Below are 27,123 nucleotides of genomic sequence, written 5' to 3' on the forward strand. Positions count from 1 at the left end.
AGGAAAAATTGGGGGTATAAATGACCGTGTTTAACTGTATATATGTATGAAAATTCTTTTAAATTAATTTTAAAAATTAGTGTGAGGCTACCTTGGCAAAGTTCTGAGAAGAGCTAATGGGAATCCATGGGGCTGGTAAGCTCACTCTAAGGATGTGTGTCATTCACAGGAGGAGACCAGGAGGGGCCTCTGCACTATGGCAGATGGGACAGAAAGGACGCTGGTGGCAGTGGCAAGGAGTAGGCTCTGGGGGCAGCGGAGGCTCTTGCTTCTCCTCCAGCCTCCAGCTCTCTGCCTCATGATTTCCTCAGCTCTAAAGGCAGCTCTCCCATCCAGTCCTGTGAGCCCTCAGAAAGGCTTGTTTGACAGTACCCGGTCCCATGCTAGCAACCTGTATTTTCATTTCATTTCTAAGAATAACTTAGGGAGCAGCAACCTACTGTTTTGGTTATAGAGTTTTAGCTTTAGAGAAAGAATGAAAACAACTCCGAGGTTTCTTTTTCAAAGTTTTGAGTCCACATTCTACCCTGGAAGGTGCCTGGCTTCCCTTAATCACAAAGCCCGCTGGAATCACTTGACGATGAAAACCCAGGCATGACCTTACTGCATGGTTAAGTGGCAGAGGCCCATGGTGGGCCTGGCAGGAGTTCAGGTGTCTCTGGCCTGATTCCTGGGCATTTACACATGAGAGAAAAGACTTGTCTCGTGAACTACAACACTGAGAAAGAGGCAGCAGCTCTCTGGCCCGTGACGCTGTGCCCACCTATGTGGTCTCTCTGAGGTGTCTGGCCCTATGTGAACATGTATGCCGGTCCTTCCCCTGATCAAGCTAGGTTAATGCTGTCCCATACTCAAGGTCTGACCATTCTCCTTTCATGTTACAAAAGCAAATAGGGACAGAAATAACCCATCAGTTGTTTAGACCCAGAGTGGCCAACAATAATAAATAATCAGCAGCAGAAAGGCCGAGGTCAAGGTCTTCCTTCGTTGGAGTCCATTCAAGAATTCGGAACTCTCTCCTCTGAGTTAATTTTTCACATCTTGTTTGCATCCTCAGAGTTCTTGCTTCCAAAGCAAGGCCATCCGATTTCTTGTTGCGCATGTTTTTCTTGTTGGCGTGCCAGACGTGCTAGACAGCGGGGCTTCTTCCCGCAGATGGATAATGACAGTTCCCCCCCCCCCACCATGAAATTTGTATTTCAAAGAGTCATAGCGGGTCGAGTGTTTGAATGGCCCTCTTCCCTTGCACGCTGTATTAACTATGTTAATTGCTGCGGACAACAAAACATATGCCAGTGAGCTTAAACCTCATTTATTGGAAAGATACAAGCCGGTTCGGACGAGGCTTAAAAGAGGTTTGGAGGCGGGCATACAAGTTCAACAGAAAACAAGGGAGGCAAGGTGTAGCTCAAGGAAGCGACTTCTGGGTCTTCAAACCTCCTGTGGCCAACTCAGATGACCACAGGACCCTAATGTTCCTGTGAAACCCTCAAAACCCAGAGCTGTCAATGGGAGCGTTAGTCACCAACATAAGGCCACTTGAACATCTGTAGATCATGGGAATGTGTAATCAGGTGCCCACAGCTTAAAGATTAGAGGGGTTATCTGCCCCTTTTCATCTGTCATGGGGTCTCCTGAGCCAAGGAGCCGAAAGGGACGACTGTCCATTGCACAAGGACTCCCAGGCTTCTCCACATCTTCCACTAATGAGCTGGCCAGTTAGAGACTGGCCACTGGAGTGACTTCATTTTGCCCAGAGCTTATAGCTTATAGACAACTTATCTCTGTTATCACCTTCATCTAATCATTACCATCCTTGGCCAATTCACCCCGCCCCCAGCTCTTCTGCCATTGCCATACTCCCAAACACCCTCCCCTTCTCTCCCTGTCTTTGACTGGTTCACTTTCGATGCCAAGGACAAACCGCTACCAGAGGAGTCTGGATTCCCCACCCACACTCAGTGGCTACGCCTCACACTCTGTTCATTCAGCCGCAGCTGTCCACATGTTCACCAGGCCCCACCAGCAACTGTTCCCTGTCATGTGTCCATCCATTGTGCTTTCTCTGATGGCACTTTCCCACTCACATACAGATACACTGCGATAATTACCATCTTCAAAAAAATCATGTCCACAGTCCACTTCCCCAGTAGCACATATCCTGTTTGTCTACTCCATTTTACTGAATGAAACACCTCCAGATGCCCCTCTGTGCTCACCTCCAGATCCCCCTCTGTGCTCACCTCCAGATCCACTCTGTGCTCACCTCCAGATCCACTCTGTGCTCACCTCCAGATCCCCCTCTGTGCTCACCTCCAGATCCTTCTCTGTGCTCACCTCCAGATCCCCCTCTGTGCTCACCTCCAGATCCACTCTGTGCTCACCTCCAGATCCACTCTGTGCTCACCTCCAGATCCACTCTGTGCTCACCTCCAGATGCCCCTCTGTGCTCACCTCCAGATCCACTCTGTGCTCACCTCCAGATCCCCCTCTGTGCTCACCTCCAGATCCTTCTCTGTGCTCACCTCCAGATGCCCCTCTGTGCTCACCTCCAGATCCACTCTGTGCTCACCTCCAGATCCACTCTGTGCTCACCTCCAGATCCCCCTCTGTGCTCACCTCCAGATCCACTCTGTGCTCACCTCCAGATCCACTCTGTGCTCACCTCCAGATCCACTCTGTGCTCACCTCCAGATCCCCCTCTGTGCTCACCTCCAGATCCTTCTCTGTGCTCACCTCCAGATCCACTCTGTGCTCACCTCCAGATCCACTCTGTGCTCACCTCCAGATCCACTCTGTGCTCACCTCCAGATCCACTCTGTGCTCACCTCCAGATCCACTCTGTGCTCACCTCCAGATGCCCCTCTGTGCTCACCTCCAGATCCACTCTGTGCTCACCTCCAGATCCACTCTGTGCTCACCTCCAGATCCCCCTCTGTGCTCACCTCCAGATCCTTCTCTGTGCTCACCTCCAGATCCTTCTCTGTGCTCACCTCCAGATCCCCCTCTGTGCTCACCTCCAGATCCACTCTGTGCTCACCTCCAGATCCACTCTGTGCTCACCTCCAGATCCACTCTGTGCTCACCTCCAGATGCCCCTCTGTGCTCACCTCCAGATCCACTCTGTGCTCACCTCCAGATCCACTCTGTGCTCACCTCCAGGTCCCCCTGTGTTCACCTCCAGATCCACTCTGTGCTCACCTCCAGATCCACTCTGTGCTCACCTCCAGATCCCCCTCTGTGCTCACCTCCAGATCCCCCTCTGTGCTCACCTCCAGATCCACTCTGAGCTCACCTCCAGGTCCCCCTGTGTTCACCTCCAGAGCCCCCTCTGTGCTCACCTCCAGATCCCCCTCTGTGCTCACCTCCAGATCCACTCTGTGCTCACCTCCAGATGCCCCTCTGTGCTCACCTCCAGATCCCCCTCTGTGCTCACCTCCAGATCCACTCTGTGCTCACCTCCAGATACACTCTGTGCTCACCTCCAGATACACTCTGTGCTCACCTCCAGATACACTCTGTGCTCACCTCCAGATACACTCTGTGCTCACCTCCAGATCCCCCTCTGTGCTCACCTCCAGATCCCCCTCTGTGCTCACCACCAGATCCCCCTCTGTACTCACCTCCAGATCCACTCTGTGCTCACCTCCAGATCCACTCTGTGCTCACCTCCAGATCCACTCTGTGCTCACCTCCAGGTCCCCCTCTGTGCTCACCTCCAGATCCACTCTGTGCTCACCTCCAGATGCCCCTCTGTGCTCACCTCCAGATCCACTCTGTGCTCACCTCCAGATCCCCCTCTGTGCTCACCTCCAGATCCCCCTCTGTGCTCACCTCCAGATCCACTCTGTGCTCACCTCCAGATCCCCCTCTGTGCTCACCTCCAGATCCACTCTGTGCTCACCTCCAGATCCCCCTCTGTGCTCACCTCCAGATCCTTCTCTGTGCTCACCTCCAGATCCCCCTCTGTGCTCACCTCCAGATCCCCCTCTGTGCTCACCTCCAGATCCACTCTGTGCTCACCTCCAGATCCACTCTGTGCTCACCTCCAGATCCACTCTGTGCTCACCTCCAGATCCACTCTGTGCTCACCTCCAGATCCACTCTGTGCTCACCTCCAGATCCACTCTGTGCTCACCTCCAGGTCCCCCTGTGTTCACCTCCAGATCCCGCTCTGTGCTCACCTCCAGATCCCCCTCTGTGCTCACCTCCAGATGCCCCTCTGTGCTCACCTCCAGATCCTTCTCTGTGCTCACCTCCAGATCCCCCTCTGTGCTCACCTCCAGATCCACTCTGTGCTCACCTCCAGATCCACTCTGTGCTCACCTCCAGATCCACTCTGTGCTCACCTCCAGATCCACTCTGTGCTCACCTCCAGATCCACTCTGTGCTCACCTCCAGATCCACTCTGTGCTCACCTCCAGGTCCCCCTGTGTTCACCTCCAGATCCCGCTCTGTGCTCACCTCCAGATCCCCCTCTGTGCTCACCTCCAGATCCTTCTCTGTGCTCACCTCCAGATGCCCCTCTGTGCTCACCTCCAGATCCACTCTGTGCTCACCTCCAGATCCACTCTGTGCTCACCTCCAGATCCACTCTGTGCTCACCTCCAGATCCACTCTGTGCTCACCTCCAGGTCCCCCTGTGTTCACCTCCAGATCCCCCTCTGTGCTCTCTGTTCTAATATCATCCCCTCCCTCCAATCCAGCTTTCAACCATGACTTGCTTTGTCTATGTCAAAGCTGCTTCAACTGTGGGTCACAACCCGATACAGGGGTTTATAGCTGAATGTAGGGATTGCAAGACCTGGCAGTGGTGGGTGTCTGAACTCACTATACCTAAAACCTAACTCAGAAATAAGGTACTCCTGGCAGCCCTCACCCACGCTGTGCTGCCTAACTTCCTCTAGTCCCGCCAGTATGAACCTGGCACCATGCATGCACTCACCCTCCAGGTGCAGAATTCTACCTGAGCGTCCACGCTCACAGGTCCACTCTTACAGACTGCATCTGCCTGGGTGTCCATGCTCACAGGGCCACTCTAACAGACTGCAGCACTTTTACTGTACACACCACACTTTCTGCATGAAACAAAATGATTTAATTATAAGAAATAAAGATTTTTAATAATCTTCTGCCATCACTATTATATATCAAATGAGTATATATTTTAAGCTATTTTAAACAGTATTTTTTTACCCTTTGAGTCTTTCATACTTGCATACAATGTATCAAGTTACTTCTTCCTTTCTCTCAATCTTGTAGACCCGCCTATAGTGCCCAGCTCCTCCCAATTTTATTTTCTGTTTTTTAATGACCCGCTGAATCGAATTTGTGGCGGAATACCCATGAGTTATGGGCAGCACGAGTTAGCATGTATATGGATTGCTGTGCTGCTCAGGTAACCACATCCATGTCTTAAGTATAAAAACTTGCTTCAGCCTTCGAAAAACATTCAATTTATATGTATACCAAAAAACTATCTTAAAATATAGCTATTATTTGTCACCAGTAAATATTTGATCTAGCTACTTGTTTTAAATACTTATTTATCCAATGTCAGGTAAAAAAAAATTGTCAGACACAGTACTCATCGGTTTTAATTGTCAACTTGATATCATTTAGAATCACCTGGGAAGAACGTGCTAGTGAGGGTTTATCTAGATCAGGCTGGTCTGTTGGCGTGTCTGTGGGGGATTATCTTGACTATATTAATCAAGATGGGAAGACCTGGCCCACTGCGCCTGGTGCTATTATCTGGATGTAGGTTCTGGCCGTATAAGGGGAGATTCTGAGCTGAATAATAACCATGCATGCATTTCATCTCTCTCTCTGCTGTTAACTGAGGACATGGTGTGTGCTCTTTTAAGTTTTTTGCCTGTAACCTGGAATTGTGATCTGAAATAAACGGTCCGTCCTATAAGTGGCTTTTTGGGAATATTTTATCACAGCAATAGGAATGAAACTCAGATAGGCATGAGAGAAACAAGCAGAATGAATCTTAGAAGCCCTGCTCTATGTGACTATCACCAGAAATCAGTTCTAATTCCTCATGCTATTTTGACCTATCTGCCATGCTGGACAACCCTGACATCCTCCCTTGGAGAAGGCCACACATGGCCATTCTGTGCCATCTCCCCTGGTTTCTTCCTACATGCCTAGCAATACCCATTTCCTCCTCGCTTCAGATTCTAAATGAGAAAGCTTCCTCCTTCTCCACTCATCCCCTGGGTCCTTCGTGTTTATCCCAGAGGTAGATCTGCAGCCCAAATGCCTCCTGTATGCCCCAGCTCCAGTATCAACATGTATGTCTCCTACAAAATGCAACAGTATCTTCTTGTCTCTTCCTTCTCTGCCCACAGTCTTTCCCACCTCAGTAAATGCCAGCCCTAAATGCAGCCGTCGGATCCCCAAGCCCTGGAGCTACCCTTGGCTGCTCCCCTGTTAACATCCCTCATCTAACTCATGACATTACAGTTGGCACAACCTTCGAAACATATTTCCACTGTGCACTTTGTACTACAGCTGGCCCTGCCTGGCCTGACCTTTCACCTGCAGGAGACTCCTTATAATCTTCTCTCAAGAGTGCTCTGTAGACTATCTACATTGCATGTAGTAGGAGCCTCTTCCTGATATGGGCCCCAAGAGTCACTGCTTCTCAGCTGAGAGCAGGTCAGGGCTCCCGTCCATATCACAGCTACACTAAGGTCTCCATGGTGATACTCCAGGACCTACAGACTCTGCCAGCTCCATTTTCTTTTCCTCTTGGAGCTCATTTCCCCTCAACCCACTCAGTCCTCTCTGGCCTCCATTTTCTTCCTTGAACATGCCAGATCTGTGCCTATCACAGGGCAAGCCCTTGGTAAGGCCTCCATTCTGTGTGTCCTGTTCTCCTTCTCCCAAGTTTCTAGCGAGAGGCTGACTCCTCAGCGAGGCCTCCCTCCCAGACTACTGTATTGGGAACTGCAGCCCACTCCTCCAAACCACTTCCTACCCTCCAAGGTTATGTGTATTCACTTAGTGTGAGCATTTTCCATGTCCCTGAAGTTTTGGTGTGAGCATTTTCTATCTCCCTCATGTTACATGCTCCTGTTGCCGGTGTCTTGCTTTCTTTTCCTGTTGTTAAGATAAAAATTCTCTAACCAAAGAAGCCTGAGGGAGAAGCGGTTGATTTTGGCTAGCACTTCCAGATTACGGTCAGGCATGACAGGAAGTCTCAGCAGCAAGCTTTAGAGAGATGGCTCATTGCATCTGCATTAAGAAGCAGAGGGGAGTCTGAAATTCTTCCCCAGGGAAGAGTTCCACCCACAGTGAAGACATCTTCCCACATCAATTAACACCCCACACAGGCAGGTGTCCAGAGGTCATCTCCCAGGCAGTTCCAGATTCTGTCACTTGGCAATTAACACTAACCTTTTCATCCAGTCCAGGATGAGAAAAACACGGGGTCTGCTCAAAAGAGCGGAATGAATGAATTTCACATAAAGCTTTTTAGATGCCTTCAGCTTTCCAAGTTTGGTATGTAGACTTTCTTACGAGCCACTCAACAACCTAGTAAGTTCAAAACATAGAACCCCTTGCTATAGGGGGAAAAGGCTCACGGGTACTGATACCCTGTGGCCTTGTGCCTAGTGAATGGGGCTCCTGAGTGTCACAGCTGTGCTCCTGTTTCCCCGACACCTCCACCCTACCGCCTGGCACTCCTGTCACATTTCTGTAAGGGTAAGGAGAGTAACCAATGTTTGGTTTTCTTTGCAGTGTTGACGAGAAAACCCCACACCTGGCTTTGGGGGCTGTGAAGAATATCTCTCTAAACATCTCCATCTCCAACCTTGGCGACGACGCCTATGATGCCAACGTGTCCTTCAATGTCTCCAGGGAACTCTTCTTCATCAACATGTGGCAGAAGGTAAGGAGCCGTTTCCCATCTGAGCTGCTTGCTGACGTGTTTCTTAGCACAGACGGGGCAATGAATCTGCAAACGTCATTCCTTCATAAGAGCTTGGAATTACTAGAGATTGGCTTTCATCCTGGCCTAAGAAGGTTGCTGGTACAGCCAAGCAGCAGCCATAAATACATACCTTGGAGAATATCTATCCTATGCCCTGTTCCATCCCTTTCCTCTGAGCAGCTACAACTGTTAGCGCCATCATACACATGTTCTGTAGAACTTCAGTTTTGTGTCATTGGTTGTTAAAGACAAGTATAAACGGATCCCTGATCGTCGTGATCGCTATCACTAACAACACACTCTGTGCTCTCTGCAACGTGGTCATCTGTGTCAGCTGATACCTCGCTGTATGTATATATGTATTTCTGCCAGATTCAAGGGAAGTGAGGAAATTGGAAGATTATATGAAATGAGTGAGCTTTAGTAGAGCCAATTGGTTTATTCAAGTGATAGCATGATTCCAAAAGAAAAGAGGAGCTGAGCTATTGTTTTCCCCTGATGCCCTGCAGTGCAACCACCTCTGTGAAAGAAGAGGGCAGGCTCTGGGCAGGACAGACCCTGTTCTAAGGCTCTGGGCAGGATAGATCCTGTTCCAAGGCCCTGGGCAGGATAGACCCTGTTCTAAGGCCCTGGGGAGGATAGACCCTTTTCTAAGGCCCTGGGAAGCATAGACCCCACTCTACCCGGTTGTTGCAACCATAGTTATTTAGACGTTTGCAGCTTTTCCCTGTAAACAGTGCTGAGCCCACTGAGCTGGTGTTCATGTGGACCTTAGTCACTCTATGATGGAAACCTTCACCCTGGTCCTCAGCACATGGGCACCCCATGATGCACATTTGTGCAGGTGAACTGCCCATTGAGGTTATGGGAGACAGGGGGAGTCAGTCATGAATTCCAGTCAAAGGCTGTGGTCACTAGAGGACAGTGTACTTGAGAAGGTCACAGGACCGAGTCTGTAGCTATCATAGTGGCCATGGGGACAGTGGTGTGCCTCAGCTTGGTCTCTTTACTACTGAGCCATAACCTATGAAACCTATAGCCTAGAGACCCCTGGGTCTCATCCTGGCAGAAAGCTGACACGATATCATGGTGCCTCATGGTGACTGTGAACATGAGCGGGATTGGGACTGGGCATAGAGATACCACACTGCTCTGGACCAGCCCAGAGAGCAGACCAGTGACAGAAACAAAGATGCCCCTCCTGTGACAATCATACTTCAAGGTTCTGCTAGGGATATAAACAGTTTGCAATCTAACTGCACCTAGATGGTAGGTAGTGATAGGTGACCAAGGGACCTCACCGTTCTGTTGCATGGGCGATATGTGGCCCATGTACTAGGCCCTGTAGGACTCTTACAAAAAAGTTCTAAAGTACAAAACCAAGAAAAGCCTAATTCAAGATGAAATAACATTTAAAAGCTTATTATCAGAGAAAAAAAATACATTGTTCAGAGTATATTGTCCCGAGTATCCCCCTTTACCGAGAGGGTAACCTCAGGAGACCCTTGTGAGGGAGTGAGGAAGCTAAGACAACGAAGAAAGGAAGAGTGACCATGGGGGAGGGGCCACTTGGTCTTCTCAGATCTCTGAGAACCTGAGGTGACGCACCTCAGATCTGTTCCTCTCAAGGTTGAGGAGGGTGCTAGAGAATTTTCCCACAAGCTTCTGTCATTCACTCTAAAAAGAAAAAGAGAGAGAGAGAGTTCAGAAATTAGCTCTTGAGTATACTAGCCTTCCACAGCTACGCCTCTACTTCCTGTCCGGTACAACAGTATAGTAATGAGAAATAAACACTAGCTGAGATGGGGCTGGAGGGGCTTAGCTATCAAGAGTGCTTACTGCTCTTGTAGAACACCCACATGGTGGCTCGACCATCCGCAGCACCAGCTCCAGGGGATTCCTCTTTTGACCTTTCTGAAATTATACACACGTATGCATACACTCAGATACGTACACACACCCAGAAAATAAACTATTTTTTAAAACTTTAAGCTTAAAACAAAAACAAATTTATAGATACCTCGTTTCAATTAAACTTGAGTATAGAACAGTGACCAGCACAGTAGATACATAATTCAAAAGAATAATTCAAAGTAAGTCTTCTGGGGCTGGAGAGGTGGCTCAGCAGTTAGAGCATTGGGTCTTCTTCCAGAGGACCCAAGTTCAATTCCCCATGGTGGCTCACAACCACCTGAAACCCATTCCAAGACAATCTGTTGCCCTTTTCTGGTCTCTGTGGGCACCAAGCATGCATTCAGAATGCCCATATATAAAAAATAAAATCTAAAAAAAAATATTTTAAGCCTTCTGATCTCAGCAATAGCAGTGGCAATTTAAGAATTAGCTAGGTTGTCTCCCTCCTCCTGCCTCACGATCTTCAGGATGGAGTTAGGACTCCTCAGCTATTCCCACAAAGCCATCCTGAGCCTGATCCTTCCCCAGACCCCGCAGCTCTCTGTGCCTGTCGTACACACAGTTGAATCAGTACCGGTTCATGACTGAAGCCACTACTACGGAGTCAGCCCTTCCCCCCACCGCCATTCAGAGAGCATTGACCTGAAATCTCAGCTCATGTCTCTCATCTTCTCTGGCTTCTTGCCTGGCTGCACAGGACTTGTTTGGATATCAGTTACCAAAAGTGCCTGTTAAGTCACAGTCACTGCAGGTGACAGAGATAAATAAGGTATAGTTCCTGTTCCCAGGATGCTCCCAGCCTAATAGGAATGTCATCAAATAATTAATAATTAAGGTAGGATACCAACTGCCCTGCAGACCTGCTGAGACGTTCCCATGAAGCGTTGATAATAGCTACTCTCAGGTTGTTAAAATCCCGGGGAGGTCATGTGCCTTCGAAGGTGTGATCTGGTCCCCTCTTGCTTCCTTCCTCTCTGCTTCTCATCTGTCACAAGGGTTGACCACTCCCTATGCCCTGTGCTCCTGGTGCCGTAATGTTCAGCCCAAGTACAAGGAAACAAGCAGCCATTGGCTGAACAGGCTCAGGGTTGGCTCAGAAGAGTGTGCCCCGTGTTGCATCAAGCCTAGTATCCTAAGCTTGTCAGGACTCCTGGCCACTTGGTGCCTCACGTGACGGAAAGGAGTAGTGTGGGAAGAATACCTGAGCTTTGAATTCAAAGACTGGCCTCGGCTCACGGGTACACCTTCATGGGATTGATCATGGGATTGATTCGTTCCAGAACACAGTGGAAACAGACAGGAGCTTGAAAGAATAAACTTTAACCTCCGTGCAAGGGAGGTCTGAGCCTGAGTTTGGGCACCAAGGGTAGCACCCATTGGCCATGAAATTACAGAGGCAGCTGTACCAAGAGCAAAGGCACCGTAGCAGAGAGCCTTTCTGCACTAGCACGCGTTGCTGTGACCTAATGCTCAAGGTCTCAGCTTGAAGGGAGGAATTCCTTCTGTTGGTACGTTGTCTCGGACAGCTCAGCTCATGGTTGGTTGTTCCCATGGACTTGGGCTGAATATGTTGGCATTCGGATCACATGGCTTAGAAGGTTGTCGACCCTCACGACAGACATGAAACAGAGAGTAAGGAAGGGAGAGGGAACCAGATACCACCTCCAAAGCTACCCTCAATGGCACACCCTCTCACGACCGCCTTCCTCTAGCTAAGTGCCACTTCCAAATCTTCTACCACCTCAAAAATGGTTACCAGCTGGGTGCCAGTCCTTCACCACACAAGTCTGAGGAGGACATTTTATCTTCCAACCATGTGGTAGTTTGAATGAGAAATCGGGTGTTTGAACACTTGGTCCTCAGTGGGTGGTGGCTTTTGGGGAAGTCGTGGAAATTTTAGGAAGTGCAGCCTTACTGAAAAAGTGTGCCACTGGGGGCAAGATTTGAAGGTTTATATCCTTGTCCCATTTCCTGCTTGTTCTCTCTGCTTGCTGTGTGTGGAAGAAACTGGATGAGCCAGCTCCCTGTTCCTGCTTCCTATTGCCAATTCTCCCCCACCCCCCGCCATGATGGACTCTCTCTCTTTCCAACCATAAGTCAGAATTAACCCTTTCTCTCTTGAGTTGCTTGAAGTTACGGCATTTTACCACAGTAACAAAGAGTGACTGATACAAGCCATGACGCTCATAGATCCAAGGTTTGCAAGCATGAGATGCCATCTTGCTCTGTGTTTCCAGATGCCAACTGGGAGGCAAGGAGCTGAGGACATTCAGTTTATTTGGAAATTGGGAGAGGACGAAGGGAAAGTAAGCTGTGAGGCCAGCCACCACGGTGGGGGAGGAGCTTAAGTAAACTGAGAGTCCAGCCACCACGGTGGAGGAGGGGCTTAGCCATGGCGCTCCGGAAACAGTATAGAAATAAATATACCCAAAGGATGAAGAAGCAGAAGTTCAGGTGCTCCCTAAGGCAGCAGTTCTCGACCTCTGGGTCACGACCCCTTCAGGGTCCAATGACCCTTTCACAGGGGTCACCTAAGACCACTGGGAAGCACAGATATTTACATTACAATTCATAACAGTAGCAAAATTACAGTTATAAAATATTAATGAAATAATCTTATGATTGGGGGTCACCACAACATAAGGAACTGTATTAAAGGGTCGCAACGTTAGAAGGTTGAAGCCACAGCTTGAAGGCTTAGGGTGGGGCCCTCCTGGGAGGCCATTCCCCAACACGTCTGAACTATCATGAACGTACCAGCGCACCCTCTGTCATTTAGGAAACTGTCCCTCAGGTGAAGAGATCTAGGTGCTGGCAGTGGGAAGCTGTTGGAGCACGAGACAGATATGAGCCACATTCGCAGGCTCCTTGGTACCTGCCACTGAACCTCTCACTTTCTAGGCTCCCAGAGTTCTGGTTGAAGAACACTTCATAGTTCCAGGAGTTGGGCAAGGCAGGCGTGTGCATAGATGAAGGTGCCCCGATGTGGAACAGAACATGGTAGACTCTGTGGGAGACGGGGGTTCTGATGTCACCCGTGGGTCAGCCACCTCAGCAGCCCAGTGACTGAAATAGCAGTGTGAACCAGTGCTGAGAGATTTTATTTTTCAATAAAACCCAGAATTTTTATGTTACTTTGGCAGCTAATTAAAATGTTTTCTGAGTGTCATATAAGCCAAACAAAGCATGTTCCCTGATCACATCCAGCCTGGGGCCACCGGCCTAGCCTTCTAGCCTAGCTGTCCCCTATGTGTGCCAGCTCCATGCTCTAACCTGCCTGTCTGCCACATGGCTCGGCATTTCTGGTCAAACTTTTTCCACATCCTTGGTGCGTCTCATATCCAACCCTTGGCCACAGATAAACTAGCTAAGTATATTAGCATTTGGATAGTGTGTGTGTGTGTGTATGTGTGTGATTGTGTGTATGTGATTATATGTGTGATTGTGTATGTGATTGTGTATATAAGCATGTGACTGTATGATTATATATGTGTGATTGTGTGTTATTGTGTATGTGTGATTGTATGTAAGTGTATGTGTAATTGTGTGTGAGTCTGTGTGATTATATGTGTGATTGATTGTATGTGTGATTATGTGTGTGATTGTGTGTGATAGTGTGTGTGTAATTGTGTGTGATGTATGCGATTGTGTATGATTTGTGTGATTGTATGTGATCATGTATGCAATTGTGTGTATGATTGTCTATGTGTGATTGTGTGTGATTGTGTGTGTGTGATTGTGTGTATGTGATTATATGTGTGATTGTGTGTGATTGTGTATATAAGCATGTGACCGTATGATTATATATGTGTGATTGTGTGTTATTGTGTGTGATTATATGTGTGATTGTGTGTGTGATTTTTGTGTGTGATAGTGTGTGTGTAATTGTGTGTGATGTATATGATTGTGTATGATTTGTGTGATTGTGTGTGATCATGTATGTAATTGTGTGTATGATTGTCTATGTGTGTATGTGTGTGATTGTGTGTAATTGTGTGTGTGTATGTGTGTGATTGTCTATATGTGTTAAGGGAATGAAAGGGAATAGAAAAGTCAGCCCAAATGTAGCACCCATGTCATTTTTAACGCTAGTGACTTTTAGGCTAAAGTTTGTTCTCCGGAGTGATGGTGGAAGCAGCTGAGGCAGAGTTTACATTCACACATGGAGTAAAATAATAGGCATGGAGTATGGCGTGGAAGGCAGTGAGCTGTGGTGGCTAACACAGCAGAGCTGAAATTTCAGCTTTCTCTCTGCTGATCAGTGTGCCCTGGGTCCAGGGTACCAAAGTCTTCACTACAATGTCAGGGTGTGCTAAGAATTGAACGAGGCCTATTCCAAGCATGTGTATAATGTGCCCCTGCTGTGGCAGACCCCCAACTCCCACCATGTGCCAGTACACACTGTAGAGATCCATCCGTCCTCAGTGTTCTGCTGGTCCCCACCTTCTGACAGTTCAGCTTATGATTTATCTGACTTTATGATGGTGCAAAAGCCAGACACTTTCAGCAGAAACTATGCTTCTGGGTTTGAACTTGGATCTTTTACTGGGATGCCACACAATACTCTTGGGATGCTAGGCGTCTGTGGTGCCATCTTACAGGAAGGGTCATCAAACCAGAAAAGTTGGAAGATTTGGTGATGGGAATGTTGGAAGACGGGCACATGAGGGAGGATGGGTGGTCCTGGGCTCATGGGAGAGGGCCAGACTCCACCCACAATGCTCCACACAGCTTGTGGAGCATGGCCCAGCTGCCGGGAGCTGGAGTTCACAACCTGTTGTTGACAGTCACTGAGATGGGCCATGGAGTTAGTAATGGCTCCATCTTCAATCACCATGAGAGACTGAGATGAGGGGACAGATTCTGTGTCCTTCACTCCTCCGTGGCAAAGCCTGATGAGGGTCACGGTAGCCTATCAGGGAAGCTCATTTTTGCGGTTTCTGAGAAGTGAATGGTTTGAATTTCTAATCAGGCTGGGTCTCCAAGCTGGGCTTTGGGGTCTTTGTAAACTACCAGCTCGGCTTTCTTTTTTATAGCAAGTGGCATCAAGGACTGGAGAGATTGTTTTTTCTGTAAAGTGAGTCTTCCCACTAATGTCTACCTCTACCGCTGAATGGGTATTCTGTTTCCCTCAGGAATCTCTCTTCTCACTTTCAAGGCAAGCCGATTAAGACGGCGCCAGATGATAAACTGTCCAGCTTTCTAACTGATCTGAGGAAGGATGTGGACACTTGACGTGTTTGCATCGCTTTATATCCGAGGGAGTAGCTGACCTTTCCTCGGGCAGAAGGCTCAATGCAGGAACCCTGCGTGGCTGTGCATGTGAACACAGAAAGATGTGTCAGTGGCGCTGAGGAGTCAGGCATTGCCAGGGCTGAAGTACACCCATCCTTCTGTACGTGAGCAAAAGCACAAATGGCTTTCCTTCTTCAGTATCCGCTCCCATAGCAGCAGACTTCATTCCCGTTGTGCTCTGCTATCTCCGGTGTCTCTTATCAAGTTAATAGACGCCCCCAGTAAAACGCAATCCTCAGATGTTTATAGTCACCGTGGCCTGGCCATTAAAATGATGAATGAACTCACTGCTCACCTTGTAAGAGAGCCCTGCAGGGGAAATCAATACTTAGAACATAATAAGTCTTTTCCGCTCCTTGCCTGCCTTTCATCTTGTGCCCTGAGCACCCTGGTGACTTTACCTTGAACTTCCTGCATGATGCCAGGCAGTTCTCACCTGGCCCTCGTCCAGGTACTGCTCTTACCCTGCATCCTCCCAGTGCTCACTTCCTGTTTCAGTTGCTTCTGAGGGGCCCGACTGTTTATCCATAATAGGCTAAGAGAAAGTGGAGAGGAGCAGGTACCACACCCCGCCCCCGACCCTGAGGCCAGGTTGGTAATCCTCCAGTACCATACCTGTCACTCCTGCCTGAGCGCTGGCACCAGAGAGGTAGCCACTGGACTGAAGTCCCCTAAGATGGCTGGCCCTTCTGGTGTCCATGGGCACCAGGGAGTGATGGAGAACCCCAGGTGTCCGTTTCTAATCACAGCGTGGCCTGTGTTCCGAGGCAAAGCTCAGCTTTCATTGGCATGAAAAGCTTCATTTGTGTATTCATGGCATCTGAAGGGAAAGCTGCAGTCTAGCTGGAGAAATATCAATAAAGCTATAACTGCGGCAAGAATCGATTTAGAGTATTTCCCACCACCATGCCACAGGCATATCTGTGAGAGGGATTTAGAAAGTGCACATTAAAACTTCTGGACCCTGCCTTCAGGGTCTAGATGTTTCTTCTGCTAAAAGAGAAAGGTGGAGCCTTGCCTGTGTTTTAAATCTTTTTTTGCCAGACAACAGAGTACCCTTAGAGAGAGAAGGGAGGAAGGAGGAAGTGAAGGAGGGAGGAAAGCAAGCCATGAAAGTAAATTGCTAAACTGAGACAAAAGACAATATAAAAATAAAATAAAAAAATAAAACATTAGAAACTAAATCTGGGAGGTGGCCTGGTGGGTAAAGCATTTGCTGAGCAAGCCTGGTGATCTGGTTTGGGTCTCCAGAGCCCGAATATCAGTGGAAGGGAAGAACAGATTCCATCCACAAAATTAGCTTCTGACCTCACATCACACACACACACACACACACACACACACACACACACACACACCATGCACACATAGTAATGAGGAGTACGGAGACTGGCTGTGTGCTTAAGAGAGCTTGCTGTTCTTGCAGAGGACCAAAGTTCTGTCCCCAGCACCCACATCAGGCAGCCCCCAATGACCTACAACTCCAGCTCCAAGGGCTCTGACTCCCCCTGCTGGCCTGCATGTGCATCTACACTCAGGTGTTCACACATAATTTGAAAAGAATAAAATTTTTGGAAGTCAGAAAAAAGTTGGTAGTTCCTGAGGGGTGTGTCTGTCCCCAGGAGAGATGCTCATAGTGAAACAGGGCAGGGCACAATCTCAGGCAAGGGCCCCCAAACCTTAGCCCTCAGCTTGATCTTGCCGGGAAAGCACCAGCTCCATTCTCTCCTGTCTTAAAGGAAGTTACACTTCTGACCTACAAACAGCTGGTTTAGAGCCACTTTGGAAGCTGTTAAAACCTGCAGTCCTTTCTACCCCAGAGGATGTGATGTGGACAGGATGGGCCCAGGAGTCAAAAGCAAGTCTCAAAAGATGGAAGCCATTGTGGACAACAGGGAGCCCACATAAACTTGTTGGTGGGCATATAAACTAGCTAGCCCAGCCTCTATGGAGATCAGTGTGGATGGAGGTTTCTCAGAAAGTAGGCACGGATCCACTAGATCTAATGTATAACTCAGGCCTACAACCCCTGGTGTTCACCCAAAGGTGTCCATGTCAACACATCACAGGGATAGCGCATCCATGTTTACTGCAACATTGTTCATAACAGACAAGATGCTGAGCCAGCCTAGCTATCCAGCAAGAGAAAAATAGATATAGAAAATGTGGTTTTTATACACAATGGAATGCTTTTCAGCCATAGGAATGAAGTCATGTCATTTGCAAGAAACTGGATGCAACTGGAAACAATAATATTAAGCAAATTAAGCCAATATGGAAAAAAAGCTTCTCTCTCAATTGTGATTCCTATGGTTTTTTTTTTCTTCTTACATCTCTTTATTTTTTTAAATCTTAAACTCTAGATTTTATTCCCCTTCCATGTTCCTATGTTTTATATAGTCACAGGGAATGAGGTATGTATATATTAAATAAAAGGGGAAGTGAGATTGTCAAAGGGAACGAAGGGGCTGGGGGTAGGAAAATGGGGGAAATGCGGAGAATGTTCAACAAATGCATGGAAGAAATCGAAATGTAAAATACTGGTCTTTGCCATGGAGACCTTGTAGCAGCTTAGCGTGCCGTCAGGAAGCAGTGACACATGTCTTGATAGTGGGCACAAGGTTAAGGTGTGCATATGCTAGAAAAATGCAAGAAAGCTAAAACTGAGAGAGAGTTTTGGGACTCCAGATAAAACTCCCAGGACCCACTTAAGGTAGACAAAGCGGGGCTAGGGATGTGGTAGTGTATGTGTGTGGGGGTGAAACACTCGTCCATGCTCATCTACATTTCCCTGTGTGTGTGTGTGCGCGTGTGCATGCGCGTGCACGTGCGTGTGCAGATACAGAAGCCTATACGAAACCCTGAGGTTGGCGTCAGCATTCTCCCTCCACCTTGCCCATTGAGTCAGGGTCTCTCAATTGAACCCAATGCTCATGGATATGGATAATCTAACTAATTATCCTGCTCCAAGGGTCCTGTCTCTGCCTTCTGAGAGCTAGAATTACAGAGGGCCGACACACCCACCCTGCACTAAAGCCCAGCACACAATGCAGGCCACCACTGCGGTGCCGTCTCGCTCTGGGCTTTGTAACACACACACACACACACACACACACACACACACACACTCACACACACTGTATCCTCCCTCCTTTACGACTGTCCTTCCTGGAGACACGTTTCATACAGGTTAGGTTTCTTCATTCATTTGCTTGGTTTTTTTGTGTGGACTTTTGGTTCTTTATGACTCCCATGTCAGAGTCGGCTTCTGGGTACCCGAGCCTAAAGCACACCCTCCTCCCCAGGCTTAATTTATTCCAACAGATGCATTGAGGAACCTGACCAATCAAAATGGCTTTGGGGGCGGGAGAGGGGAGTAGGTTGTGTGTGACTTCAATTTTTCCCCCACAATGATGCTATTTGGTGTGTTTCGCCTTTGTCCTGTAACCTGGAGGTCTGGAAGTCTAACCTGTCGATATTTAGCCTGTGAGGTTTGACAAGAACCCAATCTCATTAAGTCTGAAGTTTTTGATCAATTATTGCTTTCTTTTCTCACAAACTGTTTATACTTGAAATAGTGATATGTTTGGGCAACCTTTCTTTGGATCTTTTAAGGAAACAAACTCTGTTTTTAAAATCTCACCCCCTGAACATAAGGACTGAAATACGCCGCTGCTATAATTTCTAACGCTTTGCTCCGTGTGTTTGTCTCCATAATCATAAGCAAGATGCATCTCCCAGTTTCCTCTGCTATGCGCTCTTTGTCAGGTTTGGATATTGGACTTTTGCTAGAATTTTTCTAAAATAAACAGAGAGCCTGAATTCTTTCTGGTAGTCTGAAGGCGTGTAGCTGATACGGCTTCAACACTGGGCAATGGGAAAGACAGCCTTACTGGGTGCTCAGTTTTACGCCACACACTTTGCTCGGCACTAGTTGTTTTTTTTTTTTTTTTAACACGTTTCAGCCCCACAATAACTCATGTCCACTTGTGAACTTTGTTTTCCTGAGGAGGAAACCAACACTTAAGCAAGGCACAGCTGCCAAAACTGGGTATTGGGATCCAGGCACTGCAGAGCTGACTTCAGAGGTCTCTGATGCATCTTCTTTGCATAAAGAGGCTAATTTGCATGTCTGATGGTCCTGCTGGCTGCCCACCTGGCTTGTAGCAGTTACCCTCTGGAGAGCCAGGTGCTTAGTGAATGACATCTTTCAGATTACATCATCCCCCATTTTCCTTGTGTAGGGGGTAGCAGACAGGAAGCGCTGATGAATTTTCTGGGGCAGCTGTGTTTTGTCTAAACAAGACTCTCTTTAGTACCTCAGGGGTACTGGCACAGAGACCTAACCCCTACCAGGCTCCCACTAGAGGAAGCTTTCCTGTGGTGCCCATGTGTTGCTGCGCTGGATTCTGGGAGCTGGCACAACTTCCCTGCCTTTTTGAATGTCTTCTCTGGAACTGATTTGTCCCAAGGTGAACTCAGCGAAGGGAATATCACACTTAAGAGCTTTGCCCCTGAATGGGCCAGGAAGGTGGAAAAACCACACGCACTGTCCATTTTCCCTTCTGCCCGATGAGTCCTGAACAGCTGGAAAAGGTCCTAAGAGGTAGAGTCACTCAGCCCTTCATGTGTCAGATGCTCGACTGCCTTGCTCTATCTAGCCAAGCCAACCATCATTTTCCCAACTCAGGTCCAAATATTGTTAGGGAAAAGGGAAAAAAAGCCCCTATCTGTATGCCCAAGTCACCTGTAAGAGGCTAGTGGCACACCAGGCACATAGGTGCCTGATGACATGGATCATGTGACAAGCAGAGTCCTATTACCAATATGTAACAGCATCTGGGGGCTCTGCTGGGTGATAGACAACAGGGATTCCCATAGGATAGAAACTCATGCTTCCTGTACATAGGAATATATACCCAATAGTCAAAAGCAGTTCCAACAAAGAAAAGATGGAGTAGATAAAAAAAAATGGTGTCCTGTTTGCATGGCCCAGAGACAGTACCTTGATGGTCTACAGAACTTACTCCTCCGGCTTTAAGCACTGAGCTTGAGAGTGGAACTGCCTAGCTTGGTCTGACTGCCGTCGCCGCTGCTGTGCTTTCTTATTTATTCAAAAAGAGTGAACTGCACGTTTAATGAATATTTAAGGTGTGAGATGTATACACAGAATAGACATAAGCTCTGTGGCCACCTCCTCACAAACCCAGTGGAGGATGGGTTTGAAGAAGTGTCTAGAAGTTGTGACTATGGTAAACAGAACAGCCTTGGGGGCCCGGGAAAGGTGCCCTGGGAGATGTTCAGGAAAAAGGGGCACTAAGATTAGGAAGGATGAGGGCCACTGTAGAAAGGGTGGCACAGTAGGTGAGTGAGGGGAGCTGAGACATGGCTGGTGTGTTCGGCAGGGGCCAAACAACATAGGCCTTAGGCGAACACAGTGAAGTGTCCACAGATAAATGGAGGGTGACAACCTTCATTTTGTCTGAATGTTGGATCCTATCATATTCTTACAAAAATGCCTTCAAAATGTCCTAGGAAATATTTATTATAAAATCCTGGTTCAACTATTAGCTCTGAACAAGAATGGGAAAAAAAAAACAAAAACTAAAAGAAAAGAAAACAACCCTAAGACATCATCTATAGAGGTCTTCAAATGGAGGCCAGGATAGATATCATCAGAAAATGAACATTAACTATTAAATGAATCCACGCTTTAAATCTAACCTTTGTCATAACAGAATTCATGTTCTATCCAAGATGAGAAAAGTCTAAAAGGTCACACCTCACAGAAGGAACAGCCACTCATAAAGGGAACGGTCTAGTGTGATCACAACGCCACAGTTGTGTCAAAGTTCACATCCTCCTTTGAGGAACCCCAGTCTACATAGCATTTTCTTATTGATTATTGAGGACTGATGTGGAAGAGCCTATCCCACTGTGAGCAGTGCCAGTCCTGGGCAGTGGTACTGGGTAGGATAGAAAAACAGGATGACTACTTCTCTCTCTCTCCCCCTCCCTCTCCCTCTCCCTCTCCCTCTCCCCCCCCTCTCCCTCTCCCTCTCCCTCTCCCTCTCCCTCTCCCCCTCCTCTCCCTCTCCCTCTCCCTCTCCCTCTCCCTCTCCCTCTCCCCCTCCCCCTCCCCCTCCCCCTCCCTCTCCCCCCCCTCTCCCTCTCCCTCTCCCTCTCCCTCTCCCTCTCCCTCTCCCTCTCCCTCTCCCTCTCCCTCTCCCTCTCCCTCTCCCTCTCTCACACACACACACACACATATACACACACACATACACATACACACACACACACTTTATTTTTTTTCTTTTGAAGGGAGGAGTTGATCTGGGGGAGAGGGAAGGGGAACTGCAGGTAGGCTGTAATGTATGAGAGAGGAAAAAAAGTTGAGAGAGAGAGAGAAAGAGAGAGATGGCTGATACTCCAGGGGAAGCCAGCCAGTAAGCAGCCCTCCTCTGTGGCTTCAGTTCCTGTCTCCAGGTTCCTGCCTGGCTTCAGTTCCTGCCTCCGGGTTCCTGCCTGGCTTCAGTCCCTGCTCTGACTTCCTTAGGTTATAGACTATGATGTGGAAATGTGAGCTGAAATTAATTCTTTCCTCCCCATCCTGCTTTGGGTCATGGTGTTTATCACAGCCATAGAAATCCTAACTAAGACAGGCAGGCACCACCAGGTCTGGCTCATGCTAAAAAATTTTAAAGAGAAAAAAAAATCTTTTTCATATAGTTTTATTTACTTCAAATAAAAATAAAGACGTGCTCCAGTAATTTACAAATATTAAGGGGGGGATTTCCTGACAAACTCCCTTCCGTTCAAGTGGCCTCTCCCTGACACAGGACACCTTCTCAGGCACCACATCTCAGAGGAGCATCAAGTAGTTCCTGGGATTATGTAGAGCCACTGTACTGCAAGGTCTGATAGCCACGACTTATGAATTAAGCACCATGATATAAAGCACAACCATAGCTATCATTCATCATTAGAAACAGAATCTCAGTCCCTCGTCACATTCAACAACTGATGGTCTGAGGGCACAGGCCACCACCAAGGCCTCCTCGGACTTAGATTTTCCCACAGAGCGTTCTGGAGGGCTGCAGAGGCTCCTGTCACATTCATGCCTTCACATCTGCTCAGAAGTATTCTAGCGAGTACCCCAAAATGCTTGTGCTCGGAGCATCTTGACCTTTCCTTCTGACACAGAGGAAGTGGGTGTCAGTGCTGCAGCAGCCCAGCTGCTCCAGGGACCCTTCCTACCTAGCTATGCATACTTGCATAGGCCTCAGAACAGTGAGGTACTTGCACCTGCTTTAGCTCTTTTTGTTCCGAACAATAGAAGAGCCAATCTCCCCTCCTACTGAGTGAACAGAGAAATTGTTGTTCTTCAAAGTGAAAGTCTGAGGTTTGCTTGCCCCCTACCCCCACCCCATGTTTCCTGTTGGACCTCTGAGCTTTCTTGCCATGTGTCCTGTTTTGGCTCCACGTTCAGACAAGTCTGTCTCCTTAGGGTACCGAGATCATGGCCAGGTCACCATGAAGAAGTGCTTTGATTTCACAAAGTTCTAGTAGAAGGAAGTTTCAGAGTCTCCCTGGGATGATTGACATAATAAGCCTGGTCACGTGGTCCTGGGTTAGCAGGCTGCGAATGAGATTAAGCACCCCTTGGCTAGTGGGCGGAGCATGGTGGGCTGGGTGTCTGCCGCAGCATCTTTGTCCCATTTACTAGGGAAGAAATTAGACCTCAGAGCTGGCGACACAGCTAAGTCTCACAGCCAGTAGCAGCCAAGCTCTTCCCTTCTGCTGCTCCTGCTCTGCATGTTGGTAAAGGAAGACTTTGTTTCCACCCAGCCCACACCTCAGTGCTGTACCATGTCAGTGCCTGCCCAGCCCTGCCCTACCTGACCATCAGCTTTGGAAGTGATAGGAAAGGAGCTAGGGCCGCCACGGGCAGGAGAGACAACGTCTGCCTCTCTGCTAAGACTGAAGCCCTGTGTGGAGCTCTGGTCTCCAGACATGGGAGCTGGGGCAATCTGAAAGTTTGCATGGCCTCTCCTCGTCCTGTGCTGCCTGTACATGAGGTTTAAACACTGAGTGCTTTCACGGGGTCAGTGTGGAGAGGAGGTGAATGTCTTCTGCCGAGCACACGTTGGGGAGGAGCCTCCCCCCCCAAGGCCCCGCCCTTATCAGAGGACCTGTTGGCAGCTGATGGCTGCTGAGAGAGGGACGGTCACTCTCCTTTGTGGCTGCTAGTAGGTTTCTTATGGATGGTCACAGCCTACACACATGTAAGCAGCACTAAGTAATAGTAAAACAGTACAAATAAAGGTATGGCGCTGGGGGTTGGGAGGGATGTGGTGAGGGGGCAGTTGAGGGACCTGGATGGGGTGGATGGATCTGAGCAATACATATTATATAAGGGGGTGGAGCTTAGAATAAAAATATTAGTTTGTTGTTGTTTTGTTTTAATTATCTGCTGGGTTGATGCCTCCTTCCCTGGAGGCCCTCATCTAGAAGGTTTCAGATGAGGGAACTGCCTTCTGTTTCCTTTGGAGTCACACAGGGAGGAGGAACTCAAAGAGACAGAACCGAAACCCTCCCCTCAGATAAGCAGGCCTTCAGAATGGGGGAGCAGAGACCTCTGGAGTGGGTGGTGCTTTCAGCCCTATTCATGAAGCCATGGCAGGGGAAGAGGCTAGACCTCATGCCAAGAAAAACTCTCACTGGTTTTCCCAAAAGGCCTGTAGAGCTTTTCTGATGAAGGAGCTGACGGTTGGAACCCGTCCAGAAGTGGACAGATACATCAGTTCATAGCTATGGGTCTCCTGCCAACTGTACAGACCTTGGTCTCTCCACACACGGTCACACCACAGTTCCCTCTGGGCTAAAGATGAGCCAGGCAGATGGGACACCGACCTGGTCCTTCACCTAGACCAGGGTCTGTTCCATGGACTCAAACGTACTTGAAATGGTGTCTGGCAGGTGACACTCTGAGCCTCAGGCAGCTCTGCAGCCTCCACAGTGCCAAGGTGGAAGGAGGCTGCACAGTGGTGCCCTGGGCAGCGTATTCACTGCCAAGATGGTCTCAGAAGACAGCCCTGGCCAGAACATGCACAAGGTATGGAGCCAAGCTAGGCTGGACTGGAATCTTGGTTTCAGGCAATTGATCGCCATTGTGGCAAGCTGACCCTTTTCTTGAGTCCTCCTTTTCTTTATCTGGGCAGTAGAGGCCATGAGACTTCCCTCACAGCCTCCAGATTAAATAAAAACTGGCTTCAAGAAGTTACAATTTGGGCTGGAGAGATGGCTCAGCAGTTAAGAGCACTGAATGTTCTTCCAGAGGTCCTGAGTTCAATTCCCAGCAACCACATAGTGGCTCACAACCATCTCAAATGGGATCCAATGCACTCTTCTGGTGTGTGACTAAAGGCAGCTACAATGTACTCATATAAATGAAAATAAATTAATATATTTTTTTTAAAAAAAGAAGTTACAAGTTGAACATCCCTTATAAGCCCAACATTCTTAGTTCAGAGCTGTTTCAGATGTCAGATGTTTAAGACTCAGCACGCTCAACTTGAACCTGCAGTGTCAGTCCATCCCCTCCTCCTCTGGTCTCCTCCACATGTCTTTACTGCAGAGTATTTAAATTCCACTTTCCAGCCTCTGGTTTTTATGAGGAGGCTGGAAGCAACCTGGGGAAATGTGAGTGCTGGTGGCCCAGGAGGGGTTTTACCCACCAGAGGTAAGTGGTCCTCCAGACTTCCCCCAAACCCCTACTCTGAACTGCAAAGGGGCACTTAGGCATCCAGTAGACCAGCAGATAAAGGTCCGCTCTTGTCTGTGATTTTCCTCAGAAGTCCAGCCTGGGAAGATACTTCCCATCCAAGGGCAGGAAGCTTCACAACTACCTCTCAGCCTCTGATAGATGTAGACTTGCTAAGAAGCTCATTGTGACATTCAAATACAGCTTAGAACGACCACGGAGAGGAGTTTAGTGGGGAATTATCTACATTAGTGTGGTCTATGGATATATGTGGGAGGCTGTCCGATTGCCTTAACTGATTTGAAAAGACACAACCTGAAAGTGTGCAGCACCAGTCACTAGCTGGGGGAGGGGGAGGGCTAGACTGTGTAAGAATAGAGAAAGCTAGCTGAGCACTAAGCATGCATGCATGCATCCATTCTCTCTGTTCTTGATTAAGCTGGCTGAGCACTAAGCATGCATGCAGGCCTCCATTCTCTCTGCTCTCTAATATCCATGTGATGTAGTGACCTGCCTTGGGTTCCTGAAATGATGAACAGTACCCTGGAAATTTTAAACTGTAGAGAAAAAAAGGGGCGGGGGTGGGGGTGGGGGCTTGAGCCTGCTGTTCAGTGCCCCAGCTCTCAGTCTGTGGAGATTTACATGGGCAATGCCTCTGTCATCCTCCTCCGATCATACAAAGGAAACACTCAGGAACAATAATGGAATGAGTCTTGTTTTAAGAGGCACTTAAGTGCATTAAAATCAATATGCAGGCATGCGTACCATGGGAGGTGGCATCTGGAATGTTTTACTGGTAGCATTCTCTGCTTTAGAAGGTACTGATCTCTGTAGGACAGGAAGGTCATTAGATTCTACACATCTCTAGCAAGATAAAATTTGAAACCCGGTCATCAAAACAGCCTAAAGCATCCTTATTGTGTGTATGGGCCAGTCATTCCAAACAACTGGCTAGTTAACCAAAAGTGGAAGACCATGGATAAACCTGGAAAGCAAGAACCTATCTCCCAGGGCATACTAACTCAAGCATTTAACTCTATTTGTAGATTATTATTATTTAGTATTTTAAAAAGTGTAATGAATGTTTTGCCAGCTTGTATCTATATGAACCATATAGGAAAGGGCATCAAATCCCTCCTGGACCTGAAGTTCGGCCTTCAGTTACAAGCCACCATGTGAGTACTAAGAAGTAAATGCAGGTCCTCTGCAAGAGCAGCCAGTGCTCTTATCCACTGAGCCTCTCTTCTGTCCCGTTAATTGGTGTTTCTTAGCTCTGCGCTCCTGCAGAAGAGTCTTTCGATTGCTGTAACAATGGATCAATCACTGAAGTTCTTGGCCTTGGGCTTTGGGGCAGTATGCCCATAATTGCACACCCTGAAATATGGCTCGTGTTCCTTTCTCTGCCCGATGGGAAGCTTTTGAAAGCATAATTCTTGGTTGGTGTGTGGTTCAGTGTTGAACCAGCTGGCAAGACAATGGCTCTGTGTCTGTGTTACTTCAGGATAACGCTGGAAGTCCGCTCTCTACATGATGCTGTTAGGAAGTGGTGGACTCTTTAGGAGATAGGACTTGGTAGAAGGATGTTAGATCAGTGGGGACCTGCTCTTGAAGATGATATTGGGACCTGGGACCCCTTTCTCGCTCCCATCTCCTTGACATTGTAAGGTAAACACACGTGATCCATTCCACACTCAGGACATACCAAGATGCCATGCCTCACCACAGGCTAGCTGATCATGAGCTGAAACCATGAGCCAAAGCCATTTCTACTTTCATGTTGGTTTTATTGCGTCTTTGTCACAGTGACAAAGCTGATTAGGTCACAGGTGTAAATACCAGATGTGAGTGTTCTCTAATTCGCCCGCGAATAAGGACACCACACACAATAGGGTTCTTCTGCAGCAAGCTTTATGCGTCTTGAGAGGGAGAGCATAAGCTTCACAACTGGAGACCCCAGGCAATCCGAGCCCCTCCCTTTTATAAGAAATTCTCCCTGCCTCGGACGTGGCAAGCCATGATTGGCTCAACACTGATTGCCCCATCCCTGAGGCGGAGCTGCCCGGGGCGGGGATTTCCAGCACAGGATGTTTACAAGTTGTTATTGAGGAAATGACTCAGCACAGGATGTTTACGAGATAGTACTGAGGAAATGACTCAGCACAGGATGTTTACGAGATAGCGGCGCTCCACATCTCCCCCTTTT

General features: G+C 48.2%; 1 protein-coding gene across 2 annotated transcripts in view; it reads left to right on the plus strand.

Annotated features, from left to right (window-relative positions):
* Positions 1-27,123, plus strand: part of Itga9 (integrin subunit alpha 9) — a 296,995-nt gene that overhangs the window by 191,584 nt on the left and 78,288 nt on the right. For both annotated transcript variants that reach the window (XM_021172021.3, XM_085828171.1), the window contains exon 18: positions 7,756-7,906. In XM_021172021.3, coding sequence (XP_021027680.1) covers positions 7,756-7,906 — 151 coding nt within the window. The remainder of the gene's footprint in view (positions 1-7,755; positions 7,907-27,123) is intronic.

This window comes from Mus caroli, unplaced genomic scaffold (assembly GCF_978045245.1).
Source record: "Mus caroli unplaced genomic scaffold, Mus_caroli_1 scaffold_11, whole genome shotgun sequence".
Classification (NCBI taxonomy): domain Eukaryota; kingdom Metazoa; phylum Chordata; class Mammalia; order Rodentia; family Muridae; genus Mus; species Mus caroli.